Here is a 14,582-nt window from a genome sequence, read left to right on the forward strand (position 1 = left end):
TGCAGGGTGGCCCCGTGGCACACAGGCCCCTCAGAAGGACAACCTGTCACTGGCCCTGAGCCCAGCCCACCCCCAGAGGCTCAGATGGGGTCTAAGTCTCCAAGTCCCTGATGCCTCGGACTACACCATGGGACTGCCAGACCACAGGGCACACACACACACAGGCCTGGTCCTGGGCTTACAAACAGAAGATGAGACTGAGCCCCAGGAAAGACTTGCTCCAAGCCCTCATCAAGCTTGCTGCTGAGTCCCCCATGAAGCCAGGCTCCAGGCAGGGTCTCAGGTCCCAGAGGTAACCTGCCATGCTTCTAGCCTTGACTACTCCTTTCTCCATTCACTCCCAGGTGCTCACTGGGGGACCCTCCCTGACTGTTCCCTCTCTAGAACCCCTACCCTCACAGGACTCTGAGGTTCCCTCAGCTCTGAAATCCCCCTTCCTTACCACTCCACTGCCCTTCCCTAGCACCCTGCCCCCAAATCTCCACCTCTCTCCTGGGCCTTGCTGCCTCCTGGCCTAGTCCAGCTTTCTGGTTTTCAGAGCAAACCACACATCCACTAGGTTAGAACCTCTCCAGAGCTTCCTGCTGCTCTCGGTTTCCTTGAAGAGATCTTGACACAGCCATTCTCTGACCACACTGCACTAATGAAGAACCTGGCCCGTAGTTGCATAATGACATCTCCACACCAAGAGCCCCATTCACACAGCCTGAGTAGAGCCCAAGCCCAAAGGACAACCACTGGTCTCACCCTGAGCTCCTACCACCCACCTTCCCAGAGTGTGGGTGCGAAGTCCAGCACAGGCCCATGCTGCAGCCTCTGCTCTAGGGTCTCCCTTAGGAAAACCCAGTTCAGCTGCAAAGTTTGGCTCTTCTGTGTTCCTGGTCCTCTGACGTGAGGCTCTACACATCCATGTACAAGTTCCTGATCTGTGAGGTATGGTCACTAACCTGTTCTTAGCTGCGGCCACAGAGGACATGGGGAGGATGGGGATGGTCCCCATCTCAGCTCCAAGGCGGAGTCTAAGGTTTGACCCCTATACCCTCTTCACACCCTGGGGTTATGTCTTCTGGAAGCTCTTCAGACAACAGGACAGCCAGCTATTTTGAGAACTCTGAACCTGTTTTAATGCAACCACTGCTTCAGTGGTTAGCCCAGGAACCAAGCTGCAGACAGGGAGGTTTCCTATCATACAAAAATCTTTAATGAAAATAGCTCTTGTACAAGTTATAAAACAGAAGTACCAGAGTCAAACTTTTCCCCTCAGGCAGGAACGAGCAAGCCCAAGGCAGAGGAGCCTGAAAGGCCGAGAGCACAACAGGTCCCAGGGGGCAGCTCTGGCTGACTGCTAACAAGTGGGACTGTGGGCACAGGCGTGGAACAGCTTCTCTATTTCAAGAGAAGTTGTCTTTTTAAGGAAAATTGCATTTTTTTTTTACAATGTTGGCCATGAATTTACTTCTACCTCCTCTAATCACAGTACAAGGCTAAATAAAACACAGGCAGCCAGTTAGCAACCAGTTTTACACACTCCAAAATAAAAGTATAAGTATTCAAAATATTTGTACAAAGGTGGTGGCTGAAATGTTCAGCATGTAGACATCTGACAGGCAGGAGGCAAAAGGCAGAGCCCCCATCCTTGGGTCAGCACAGGAGGCAAGGAAAAGGTAAGAGAAGAGGGAAGGATAAAGAAGCTCACTTCCTGCCTGCCTGTCTGCAGTCCCGAAATGGCAGAGCAGGTGCTGGGCTGCAGGGAAGCACATCGAGCCAGCAGGGGATAGAAGAACTCCAGCAAGATCGCTTGAACCCCAACAACCACCCTGATGGGCCCTAATATCCCAGGAGCCGTTTGGCTTCTTCACTCTGGGCCTGCAAGGTCTCACTTGCATACTTCTGAAGGAGTTCCATCTTTTTCCTTCGTACAAGCGCCTCCTCAATCTGTGGATGTCAAGAGAAAAGGGCTGACATTTCACTCATCAACAAAGGCCCCACCACTACAGAACCCACCAGAAGGGAGCCCATAAGAGAAGTCCATCTAGAGGTCTAACTCAAAAGCCAGATGATCTCCAAGGAGTCCCTCTCCAAGCTTTCTCCTACTTCAAACGTGGAATACTTGGCCAGTTTCATCTAAAGCAGAGGTTGCTCTGAGACCACAATGACACATGTCCTGTGGTTAGCATTCAGAGACACCTAACAAATGAGCAGATGAAAATCCACTCAAGTATTTTGTGAAGTCTGGCTTGAGAACAGCCCTCCCTGGCATGTGAGAAGCTCAACCTCAAAGAACAGATCACAGTCACCTCTTGCTGCGACGGTACTGGGACGTGAGCGATGAACTTCTGCTGTCCATCTTCACCTCCTTTCTCCTGGCTGCCTTCCTCATCAGACTGCAAACAGAGAACAACCAATAGAGTCTGTCAATAGGAGACCAATTAAATCAAAGTTGGAACCTCTATGAAATGCATTACTCTACAGTTGTTTTAAAATAAAATGAAAGAATCAGGAAGCTATGTACTAGTATAGACAGCTAGCCAAGACACCCATTTATAAGTAAAAAAAAAAATGCAACAGAACACTGCATACTATGCTACTGTTTGTGTAAGGAGACAAAGTAAGAATAGGAACTACTAACAGCAGTAAGAACACGGTGGATGGGGACGGGTGGGAATGAGACTGTTGAATATATATATACACTTCTTAGTTTTGAACCTTGTGAATTATCTATCTTTTAGAACTAAAAAAAAATATATCACATATAGAAAAAAAAATCAACCCAGGCTGCGTATCAGACAATACAGAGCACTAATAAACAAAGGAAATAATGTAGCCTTCCGAATATTAAAAAGGAGGATAGCTGTGAGGCACTAAAGCCTCTGGGTGCCCCTCTGCCAGAGGCTTGGCACAACCCTTCTCCACATGGGCTCCCTGATGAAGCTGGCTTTTAAAACTCTGGTGGACACCTCTGATATGCTGCCGGTAGGAATGAAATGCAAATTGGTTACGAACATTTTGGAAAACCATTTAGCTGTATCTACTAAAGCTAAATACATGCCTCTACTGAAAACCATCCATATTTTTATGCAAATAATGTGTACCTTCTACATTTGTTAACTGTTTCCTCCCCGTCCAATAAGAGGTATTTTTGTAAACACATTATCCTAATAATGTGTTAATTCCACAACTCATTATATACTCAACAGACTTGATGGCATGTGCCCACTGAAACCAATCACAGGCAGTTAATAGCATCCCTATTTGTAGTAGCCTCAGCCTGAACACTACCCATGGACATTAGACACAAAAGTATGCATGATCCCATTTATATATAAAGTTCATAAACAGGTTAAGACCTAGTCTTAAGGGACAACTCAGTTAATTGGCATAATACAGAGTTCATAAAGCTCATATTCTGCATCCTAATGTGAGTAGCATCTGGGATCTTCAAAGCTTCAGAACAGCCATCTAAGGTATAACTATCGGTCTATAATCTTAAGGAGCAAAAGAGAAAGAAAGAAACCACAGTCTCCAAGAAGAAACTAAACTAGTCTATAGGGCTAACACCCTACATGAGCCATGGCCTAATCTATGGTGTGACCAGAAGAACTGGATGGTGCTCGGCTACCACAACCCACCGTTCTGCTTTGAGGACAGCCTTCCCTGGCATGTGAGAAGCTCAACCTCAAAGAGCAGGTCACAGTCACATCCTACCTCTTGCTGCTACCTACTTGCAGAATTTCTACCCTACCCTGACAGAAAGAGAAAAATGTGCACCGGAACTCAAAACTCTTTCTTTTTTAAATTTTTTATTGTGATTTGGGTAAAAACTTACAGAGCAAATTTACCTTCCATACAGCAGTTCCCATACACTTTGTCTCAAGACATTGAGCACAATTTACCACAAATTTATCTCCCCTCCCACTTCTTCCCGATAGTTACCTCCCTCTTCCCTGTGTCCATCCCTCCATGCACTCCTGCCCCCTGAGTTATCTCCCTGTATATAAGCAGCCCTTCTTTCTCCCATGATTGTTCTCTCCACGGAGTGTATCTATCTCAGGGAAATGTTCAACTTATATGTCTGTCTATTGTTGGCTAGAAGCCACAGGCGTGGGTTCAATTCCAGACCGGAAGGGCAGCTAGGGGCCACAGTCTTAGTGGTTCCACCAGACTCTATTGGACCAGTAAACCTGGCTCCCCCCCTTTTTTTTTTCTCCAAATGATTTTGAGTTTTGTTCCACATTGTTCTCCCTCTCTATCCAGGATCTCCTACATAGATCCCCCTCCAAGTGGCTGACAGTAGTAGCCAGGCACCATCTAGTTCTGCTGGTCTCATAGTCATATAGGCTGCAGATTGGATGGTATACCAGTCGCTAGGACTAATTGTTTCCATGAATTTTTGGTTTTCTTCATTCTTCTTTGTTCTGGATGAGGAGAGACCCATCATTGTATCTAGATAGCAGCTTGCAAGCTTTTAAGATCCCAGTCGCTACTTGCCAAAGTAGGAGGTGGAACAATGTTTTGTATAGTATATTATGCCAATTGAGTTGATGTCCCCTGTGACTACGGTCCTCAGCCCACAGGTTCAACTACTCGGTCCCTCTTGGTAGCTAGCTGTGACCAAGCAGTGACTACAACCTTGTCCCTTGTCAGCTCTACTATACACCTGGGAATTCAGATCATACACATAAACTTATAGGACCATTGTCTGCCAACCCTATACACGTTCTTGGTACACATACCTAATAGTTCAGCCTGTCCACCCATCTATCCCCCCATATACCCATGTTTGCCTTCACTAACAATGCCATACTATATGTGCAAAAAGGTTCATCTTTGTTGTCTGTACCTCCCATGTACCAGTCTATGTCTTTCTCTTTCTCAATGCCACTATATTGATCACTCACACTGGAACTCAAACTCTTAAAAAAAGTCCAGACTTATTGGACCAGTTGAAGACTAGTGGACTCCCTGAAACTATTACCCTAAGAGACTCTCTAACCTTGAAGTGAAACTATGCTGAGGTGACCTTTTAGAGAAGTAAGATTGGCACACAAAACAAAGGACATTACCCTGAGTATGGTGCTCTATTAAAAAACTATCTCATACTTTTATGCAAATAACACACGCCTTCTACATTTGTTTGCCCATTGCTCCCTCTCCACTCCCCAAGAGGTTATTTCTGTAAACACACTATGCTAATTTTTTTTTTCACAGCAATGTTTAAAAAATTGGCACACAGCACTTAAGAAAATACCTCCCTGGGGTAGGGAGTGGTTGGCAACCAAACATTGTGTGTGCTATTTGGGTAACAATAAGGTACAGGAGACCAAAGATCAACAATTACTCTAAAGTAAAGATGAGAATATAAGGAGGCAGGGGAAACAGAGCACTGGAAACATAACTAGAATGCAATTGAAGAGAATACTGACACACTGTGAAAAATGTAACTAGCATCACTGAACAATCTGAATAGAAAACTGTCAGATGGGAACCTAATTTGCTATATAAACTTCCACCAAAAACACAGTAAAATATTATTTTAAAACAACAAAAAATGTAACAGGGTAAGACTAACCAGTTATGAGAAGTCAGGAGAATGATACTGTTGGGGCAGAAGGGTCTATGAGGAAGGGGCATGGGGGAGCACTTAGGGGCTGGTCCTGTTATTTCTTCACCTTGCACCTGCTATGTGAATATGCTTACCTTGTGGAGGTTCGCTGACCTGCCCAATTAAGGCAAGAGACTTTTCTGTACAGGGACTACTACTATTTGGCAATAAGAAGGGATGACCAAGTGACACACAACAAGCTGGATGGATCCCCAGGAGATGGTACTGAATGCAGAGGCCAATTTCAAAAGGTAACAGACATACTGCATGAGTCCATGTATGTAACATCCTCAAAATGACAAGGCAGGGATGGAGAACAGATCAGCAGTTGCCAGGAAGTGCAGAGGGAGATTTTTATGGTAATGGAACAGTTCTGTATCTTGACAATGGATACAGGAACCTATGTGTGATAAAATGACATAGAACTACACATACCACATTGTACCAGTGTCAATTTCCTGGTTGGGATACTGTAATACGTAACCGCTGGAGCAACTAGATGAAGGGTACCTAGGACCTCTACTTACTATCTTTGCAACTTCTTGTAAAACAATAAAAAAAAAAATCCTTTGGTGGTCTTCCACTGCTTATACGATGAAGAAAAATACCCTCTTCACTATAGTCCAAGGCCCTGCATCCTCCGTTTTGTAATACTGTGTGATTACCTTCCATTTTATGTTATAAATCCTAACCTCTGTGTTAACGAGGCAGGTTAGTTGTGGAGTGTATCTTTTAGCCACAGGCTTACAAGAGAGTGTGACTCAAAGTTCCACCCTTACTCTGATGTAAGGGGAGTTTCCTTGGAGGTGTGACCTTCATCATGTATGTATATGCTCTGGCAAGGTTCTCCCTTGCTCTGGATCCTGCATGTAGTTTATCATTATCTAACGTACAGTTCTTGAGACCTGAGCTAGCTGTCTATCATCTGACCTGCCAATTCTGAGATTCACCAGCTTCTACAGTCTTGGGGCCAGCAGCCTGCCACCTACCCTGCCAATAATGGGTTCATCAGAGCCTGCAACCATCTAAGTCAGGAGAAGCCTCCAGACTAATACCTGACCCATGGATTTGGGACTGGCCAACCTCTACAATCACATAAGCCATTTCTCTCTCTCTCTCTCTCTCTCTCTATATATATATACATATACACACACATACAATATTACACATATACATAAATATGCTTATACACATTGTGGTAGTTAAGATTACGTCTCAACTTGGCTGGGCCTGGTTATGAGTGGCTGGGAAGCTGGATGTTGTTATTCCCTATGGTGAGATTGGTAATCACCTCCATAGTGGAATCTACTGGAGCAGCTGAGTAGCTGCCTTAGGGATGTGGTCTGCTCCCAGTATATAAGGAGAAGCTTTAGGAATGGTCTGTAGCTTTTGGCATGCTTGAATCCTCCATGTAACCAAGTTGTTATTCAGTAGCATGCCAGGCTATCTGGCAATCTTGGGACTTTCAATGGACTTGAATCAATGGCCTGCCGTGTGATTTGGTAGTATCGGGACTGTGCCTTTTTACTTGTTGACCTTGGCCTGAATGAAGAAAGCCTCCAGCTTCACTGGTCCAGGAGCAAGAGGCAGAGCTGAAACCCAAGATCGAGGGGCTTTCACCCAGCCCCCAGAGCGTGGCACTTTGAACTCAGACTTTTAGCTTCTAAAACTGTAAGAGAATAAATTCCTGTTTGTTAAAGCCATCTCATTTGTGTTATTGCGAGCTCTGGTGGCACAGTGCCTAAGGCATTTGACTACTCACCAGAAGGCTGGCAGTTCGAACCCACCAGCCACTCCTTGGAAGGAAGGTTGGGCAATCTACTTCTGTAGTGATACTGCCTCGGAAACCCAAGGAGGGGTTGCTTTGAGTTGGATCTGACTCAACAGCAGTGTGTTATTGTTTGTTATTTGTGGTATTTTCTGTTAGAGCAGCACTAGAGGACCAAAACACATATATGTATACACACGAAGTATATGCTTCACTGGCTTTGCTTCTCTAAAGAACCTAGCCTGAGACATCCAGAAAAGCCTTCAAGGCTCCCTCAGCTCCATGCTACTCTCTCAGTTCCAGGTGCACTGCCATTGTCCATTTGTCTCTGCGCCGACTGGATATCTCCCACCCAGACTCTGTGCTCACACGGAACATGTTCACTGCTGGGCCCTCTGTACTTAGCATGGCCTGTCTCACAGTACCTTCGTTAAACAAACATTTGCTAAATGAACGAGCAAATAAATGAGTGTCCACACCTAGAGAAAATCTTCCTAAAGCATGTTGCCATCCTACTTCAACTCTCCACTAATCCCCCATTAGTTAGTCAGAGCTGAGCTTGGGCCTAGGTTCTCTACATCCTGGGTGACCTTGATGAAGTCACTATATCTCTCTGAGCCTGCTTGCTTGTCAGTGATTCCTCAGCAAACTCCTCAAGCAACATGTACATGGGTGATTGTCCTCATCTTTCTCAGACCAGCAAGTTGGTTTAGGTCTGGGCCTATCCAGAAGGGATGCCTACACACAACAGGAAATGCAGATGGGAGCTGGGAGGTACCACCTGAGAGACAGGGATCATAGATCCATTCCTGACCATGAACTTATAAAAAGTCCCTTCTCTGCTTGGAGTTTACTTCCCATCTGTAGGATGGGGATGTTAGATAACAGAAGAACTATAAACAAACAAACTCAAACTCACTGCCACGGAGTCAGATCTGACTCACACGACCCCTCCTTGGGTTTCCGAGGTATCACTACGGAACTAGATCGCCCAATCTGCCTTCTGAGGAGTGGCTGGTGGGTTTGAACCGCCAGCCTTCTGGTCAGCAGTTAAATGCCTTAGGCACTGTGCCACCAAAGCTTCTATGGGCACTGTCCTTTAAAAATAAATGATGAGGTCATGTGTTTATAAATCCAATTCCAGTATATCTCAGGATGGTCTACCTCTAATAACTAACTAACTAAATAAATAATCCCTGGTGTATAGCACAGTTTATAAAGTTCTCTCACATCCATTCCTTTCTGAAACCCTCCCTACAATCCTGTGAAGTGGTTTTCACACCCATCTTCTAGGCAAAGAAGCTGAGGACCAGACTAGAGAGAGATGGCTGAGCTCCCTTCCTGCCACTTCCCCCGCCTTCCCGAAGCAAAGTGATCCCATACCTCCTCCTCGTTGACAGCATAGATGTTGATCTCTTCTTCCTCCTCCTCTTCCTCCTCCTTTTCTCCTCTTGCCAACTGGGCCTCTTTCTCTGTTTTCCACTTTTCCACTAATTTGGCTCTGACTGAAGATAAGGGGGAGCAGGTGCTACTTATTTCAGTCTCTAAAAAAAGCTTCAAACACTATGGAGAAAAGCCAAGATGTCATCATTGGAAAGAAACACTCTTCATTCTGCCCTGGTAGGTGGGGAATGGATGTGAGGGGCAGTCTGGTCTTAAAAGAGCCCTGACTTTAAATTTCTACGAGGTAGCTTTTGAGGAAAGGTCCCCAGATTCTCTCCAGATGAATAATATGAGTGGCTTCCATGTGTCCACTAGAAAACAGGACTGGTAGAGCATGCTGGGAAAGAGCTCCAGCCAACTCTAGATCAATGTGTAAGATGGGGATTAACAATAGATTATTCCTCACAGAGTTGTTGTGAGGTCTCAAAAGAGTATTTATAAATGCTTAGCAGAATGCCTAACATAGAAGAAGTGCTCAGAAAGTGATATCCACTGTTGCTCAGTGGCTATGTTTAAAGCAGATCTAAAAGCTACTTGATTGGATACCATTTCACAATTTCTGGAAAGAATCTAAACGGTGAACTCCTGATGGATAGAGCCCAGGCCACAGGCAGCTCTGTGTACGTTCCCAACCTACTTCTGGCTCAACACAGCCTCATGGTGGTGGTGGTGGTTGTGTGTCAAGTCGATTCTGACTCAGAGATCCTAGAGGACAGAGAACTGCCTCATGATATTCCCATGCTGTAATCTTTATGGGAGCAGATTGCCAGATCTTTTCTCCTGCAGAGTGGCTGGTGGATTCAAACCATTGACATTTTGGATAGTAGCTGAGCGCTTAACCAATGAAAACCACCAAGGCTCTTCTCATCGTTATTAGGAGGAAGATAGTAATCCATATACTCCGAAGTTGATTAACAACAAAGAAAACTCCCTTCTGACATAGAGCACCATTTTCAAAGATGATAGCAGAAACCAGATGTCATCTACAATAACATGTAATGCCCATAGACCTACGTTTCTTTTCGTATTCCTGTTCCAAAGGCACAATAACACCATCATCTTCATCTAAGTAACCATAATACTCAAAATCAATCGCCTTCATGAGTTCAGCTCGTGTCTTTCTTGGAGGAGGAAGAGCTTAAAAAAAAAAGCACTAGTTAGCTGAGTTTCCTAAATCACAATCATACTAAAGCCTTCATCTAGAACAGAGTTATGCACCCACATAGTACTTATGTCCTCAAAGATTAGTGAAACAGGCATTTCTCTATGGTAATGAGATTATATAGTGGTATACATCCTTCTGTAAATCAACCCTTTCGTAAATCAGTGCTTAAACCTATGACACAATTAGTTCATGTAAAAGGAATCTATCTTAAATTAAAATACAAAATACCTAGCAAAAGCTTTGCAGACAAAGAAGTATATCACAGCATTACTTATAATAGTGAAAAACGTAGAATAATTTAGGATTGTAAATTGCTGGATGGGCATGGAATGTGTTATCCTGCAACCCCTATAATGCTGCTTCACACAGTGTTTTAATGACATAAGAAACATTACAATGTGTAATGGGGAAAAAAAAATAATGGGAAAACATAAGACACACACACAAAAAAAACTATAAGCAAAAAAGATAAATGAGAAAGTCTTGAAGGATTGTTTTGTTAGGTCCCATCAAGTCAGTTCTGACCACAGCAACCCTATGTACAACAGTACGAAACACTGCCTGGTCCTGTGCTATCCTCATAATCCTTGATATGTTTCAGCCCCTTGTTAGTCATTGTGTCAATCTATCTCATTGAAGATCTTTGTTTTTCACTGACCCTCTATTTTACCAAGCATTATATGTCCTCCTCCAAGGACTGGCCCCTCCTGATATGTCCAAAGTACGTGAGACAAAATCTCACCATCCTTGCTTCTAAGGCACATTCCAGCTATACTTCTTCTAAGACAGATTTGTCCATTCTTCTGAAAGTCCAAAGTATATTCAACATTCTTTGCCAGCACTACACCTCAAATGCATCAATTCTTCTTTGGTCTTCCTTATTCACTGGCCATCTTTCACATGTATACGAGGCAACTGAAAATACCATGGCTTGGGTCAGGCATACTTGGTCTTCAAAGTGACACCTTTGCTTTTTAACACTTTGAAGAGATTTTTTGCAGCAGCTTTGTTCAATGTAATACATCATTTGATTTCTTGTCTGCTGTATACACGGGCACTGACAGTGGATCCAAGTAAAATAAAATCCTTGACAACGTCAATCTTTTCTGTTCATCATGGTGCTGCTTATTGGTCCATTGTGAGGATTTTTGTTTTCTTTATGTTGAGGTGTAATCCATATTGAAGTTGTGGTCTTTGATATTCATCAGTAAGTGCTTCAAGTCTTCTGTGCTTTCAGCAAGCAAGTTGTATCATCTGTGTATCACGGGTTGTTAATGAGTCTTTCTCTAAACCCGATGCCTTGTTTTTCTTCATATAGTTCAGCTTCTTGTGTTATTTGCTCAGCATACACATTGAGTAACTATGATGAAAAGCTACAACCCTGACGTACAACTTTACTGATTTTAAATGACGTTCTGTTCAAATGACTATTTCTTGGTCTATGTACAAGTTCTGCATGAGCACAATTAAGTGTTCTGGAATTCCCATTCTTTGCAATGTTATCCATAATTTGCCATGATCCACACAGTTGAATGCCTTTGTGTAGTCAACAAAACACAGGCTAACATCTTTCTGGTATTCTCTGCTTTCAGTCTGATATCAGCAATGATAACACCTTGTTCCATGTCTTCTGAATATAGCTTGTATTTGTGACAATTTCCTGTCAACGTAATACTGCAAAAATGTTTTAACTATCTTTGGCAAAATTTTACTTGCATGCGATACCAATGACATTGTTTGATGATTTTTGCATTGTTGATCATCTTTCTTTGGCATGGGCATGTTTAGATCTCTTATAGCTGGTTGGCCACGTTCTTGTGTTCCAATTTCTTGGCATAGATGAGTGAGTGCTTCCAGAATGTCATCCATCTGTTAAAGCATCTCAAACGGTATTCTGTCAATTCCTGGAGATTTTTCTGTCACCAATGCCTCCAGTGCAGCTTGAATGTCTTCCTTCAGTACCATCAGTTCATGAGCATATGCTACCTCCTGAAATGGTTGAACACTGACCGATTCTTTTTGGCACAGTCTATGTACTCCTTCTATCTTCTTTCAATCATGATTTAGGTGAAAGTTTACACAACAAATTGTTTTTTTATTCAACACATATACATATTCCCTTGTTTTGTGACATTCACTGCAATCCCTACAATGTAATAGCATTCCTTCCACTTCCTCCCTGTTTACCATTTCCCTTCATCTTTCTCTTTCCTGTCTCTTCCTGCCTTCTTAGCTTTATCCCCAGACAAATGCTGCCCCTTTGATCTCATATGGTTGATTGTTCTAATGAGTGCATACCTTCCCAGTATTAGTGTTCACCTTATAGGCCTATCGTTTGGCTGAAAGTTGAGCCACCAGGGTGAGTTCAGTTCCCAGCTTGAAAAGTGTCTAAAGGCCATAGTCTTTGCCTGGTCTCTCTTTTTTGTTTTTTTTAAAATAACTTTGAGTTTTGTTCCATATTTTTCTCCCACTCTATCCAGGCCCTCCTATTATGATTCCTTTCAAAGCAGTCAACAGTGGTAGCTGGGCACCATCTAGTTCTTTGGGTCTCAGGGTCATGGCGGCTGGGGCTCACGTGGCCTATTTATTACTCCTCTGGACTAATTATTTCCCTGTATCTTGATTTTCCTCACTCTTCTTTGCTCCAGATGGGTAGAGACCAATAGCTGTACCTTAAGTGGCCACTCACAAGCTTTTAAGACCCCAGTTGCTACTCACCAAAGTAGGATGGAGAACAGTGTCTTTTTTGGACTATTATAATAATTGACCTTAGTGTCCCTGAGACTACAGTCCTGAGCCTCTACACTCTTTCAAGCTATTTGGTTATGACTAAGAAGTCCTAACTTTGCCCCCTGTATGCTCTCTATTCATGGATGTATTTGCAGCATATATACATACTATAAAAAAAAATCTTCTGCAAAACCTAGATATATTTGTGAGTCCTTCCATCTTCTTTTGATGCTTCCTGTGTCTTTTTATTTTTTGTCCACAGAATCCTTCAGTATTGTAACTCAAGGCCTTAATTTATTCCTCAGTTCTTTCAGCTTGAGAAATGCTGAGTGTATTCTTCTCTTTTGCTTTTCTAATTCCAGGTTTTTGCACATTTAATCATTATACTTTGTCTTCTCAAGCCACCCTTTGAAATCTTCTGTTTAGCTCTTTTATTTCATGATTTCTTCTGTTCGCTGCAGCTATTCTATGTTCAAGAACAAGTTTCAGAGTCTCTTCTGACAATTATTTTGGTCTTTTCTTTCTTGTTTTTTAATGACCTTTTGCTTTCTTCTTGTATGATGTCCTTGATAGCATCCCACGACAATTCTTGTCTTCAGTCAATAGTGTTTAATGCATCAAATTTACTCTTAAGATGGTTTCTAAATTCAGGTGGGATACGCTCACAAAGTTGTATTTGGGCTTTCATGAACTTGTTTTAATTTTCTTCTGCTTCAACTTGAACTTGCATATGACCAATTAACGGTCTGTTTCACAGTGGGCTCTGGCCTTGTCTGTCTGATACTGAATTTCTCCATCACTTCTTTCCACATATTTAGTTGATTTTATTCTTGTATACTCCATCTACCACAACTTGTCTGCCACTTTTTCATTACTATAGTAGCTTGTGTGTTGATGTGATGTTGGAAGCTATGCCACCAGTATTTCAACTACCAACAGAGTCACCCACACAGAATAGGTTTCAGCAGAGCTTCCAGACCAAGACAAACTAGGAAGAGGGATCTGGCAATATATTTACAGGAAAAAGAAAAAAAGCCAGTGAAAACCTTATGATGAGCAGTGGAACACTGTCTGATACGGTGTTGGACGACAGATCACTCAAGATACAACTGGGAAAGAGCTGCCTCCTCAAAGTGGAATCAACATTAATGATATGGATGGAGTAAAGCTTTCATCATCAGCAGCTTTTGCTTATGTGGCATGACTCAAAATGAGAAGAAACAGCTGCAAACATCCATTAGTAATCAGAACTTGGAATGTCTTAAGTATTTATTATCCAAAATTTTTAAGTAATTCTTGAGAATGAAAAGGAAATGACAACCCAACTGGTCAAAGGATAAAAGCTAATAATTTCCAGAAGAAAAAAGATCAAATTATAACAAAATTCAATTATCAGTTTCATTAGTTATCAGGGAAATAAAAAATTAAAACATTATCTTTTTCACTCATCAAATTAGCAAAAATTTTATAACTATAAAAAACTGGAAATAATTAGAAGTCTATCAATAGAGGAATTGTTATACAAAGTGTGGCTAATCCATACCATGATACTCTTTAACTGTCTACTAATACAGTTATAAGTATAAAAATGGAAAGTAGCAATAGAATATTATTCCTTAATTTCTTTTTCTCTTCACAACACTATATCCAACAGGCATGGGGAAGTCACTGTTTTTTGGCAGGCCACCATCCATCTCCACCTGTCCCTATTGGTAATGGTGCTATGTCTGTCCTCAGCCCCTCTCAATCCCTGTCCTCTAAGCAGTTACCACCATCTTGGCTTGATTCAGGAAAGAATACATAGCTGAACCCTGGTCACAAAAACTGGCTTAAGGATGGAACTATGATTCAATCAGAGCCAATAAGACTCAATG

General features: G+C 42.6%; 1 protein-coding gene across 1 annotated transcript in view; it reads right to left on the reverse strand.

Annotated features, from left to right (window-relative positions):
• Nucleotides 1–1,827: 1,827 nt before the first annotated feature.
• Nucleotides 1,828–14,582, reverse strand: part of ISY1 (ISY1 splicing factor homolog) — a 43,897-nt gene continuing 31,142 nt past the window's right edge. The window contains exons 8-11 of the mRNA XM_042782282.1: nucleotides 9,828–9,950; nucleotides 8,754–8,875; nucleotides 2,298–2,384; nucleotides 1,828–1,935 (exon numbers count right to left, since the gene is read on the reverse strand). Of these exons, the coding sequence (XP_042638216.1) occupies nucleotides 1,828–1,935; nucleotides 2,298–2,384; nucleotides 8,754–8,875; nucleotides 9,828–9,950 (440 nt within the window). The remainder of the gene's footprint in view (nucleotides 1,936–2,297; nucleotides 2,385–8,753; nucleotides 8,876–9,827; nucleotides 9,951–14,582) is intronic.

The sequence above is a fragment of the Orycteropus afer genome, unplaced genomic scaffold (genome assembly GCF_000298275.1).
Source record: "Orycteropus afer afer isolate SDZICR_OR568_19922 unplaced genomic scaffold, OryAfe1.0 scaffold00283, whole genome shotgun sequence".
In the NCBI taxonomy this organism is placed as follows: Eukaryota; Metazoa; Chordata; class Mammalia; order Tubulidentata; family Orycteropodidae; genus Orycteropus; species Orycteropus afer.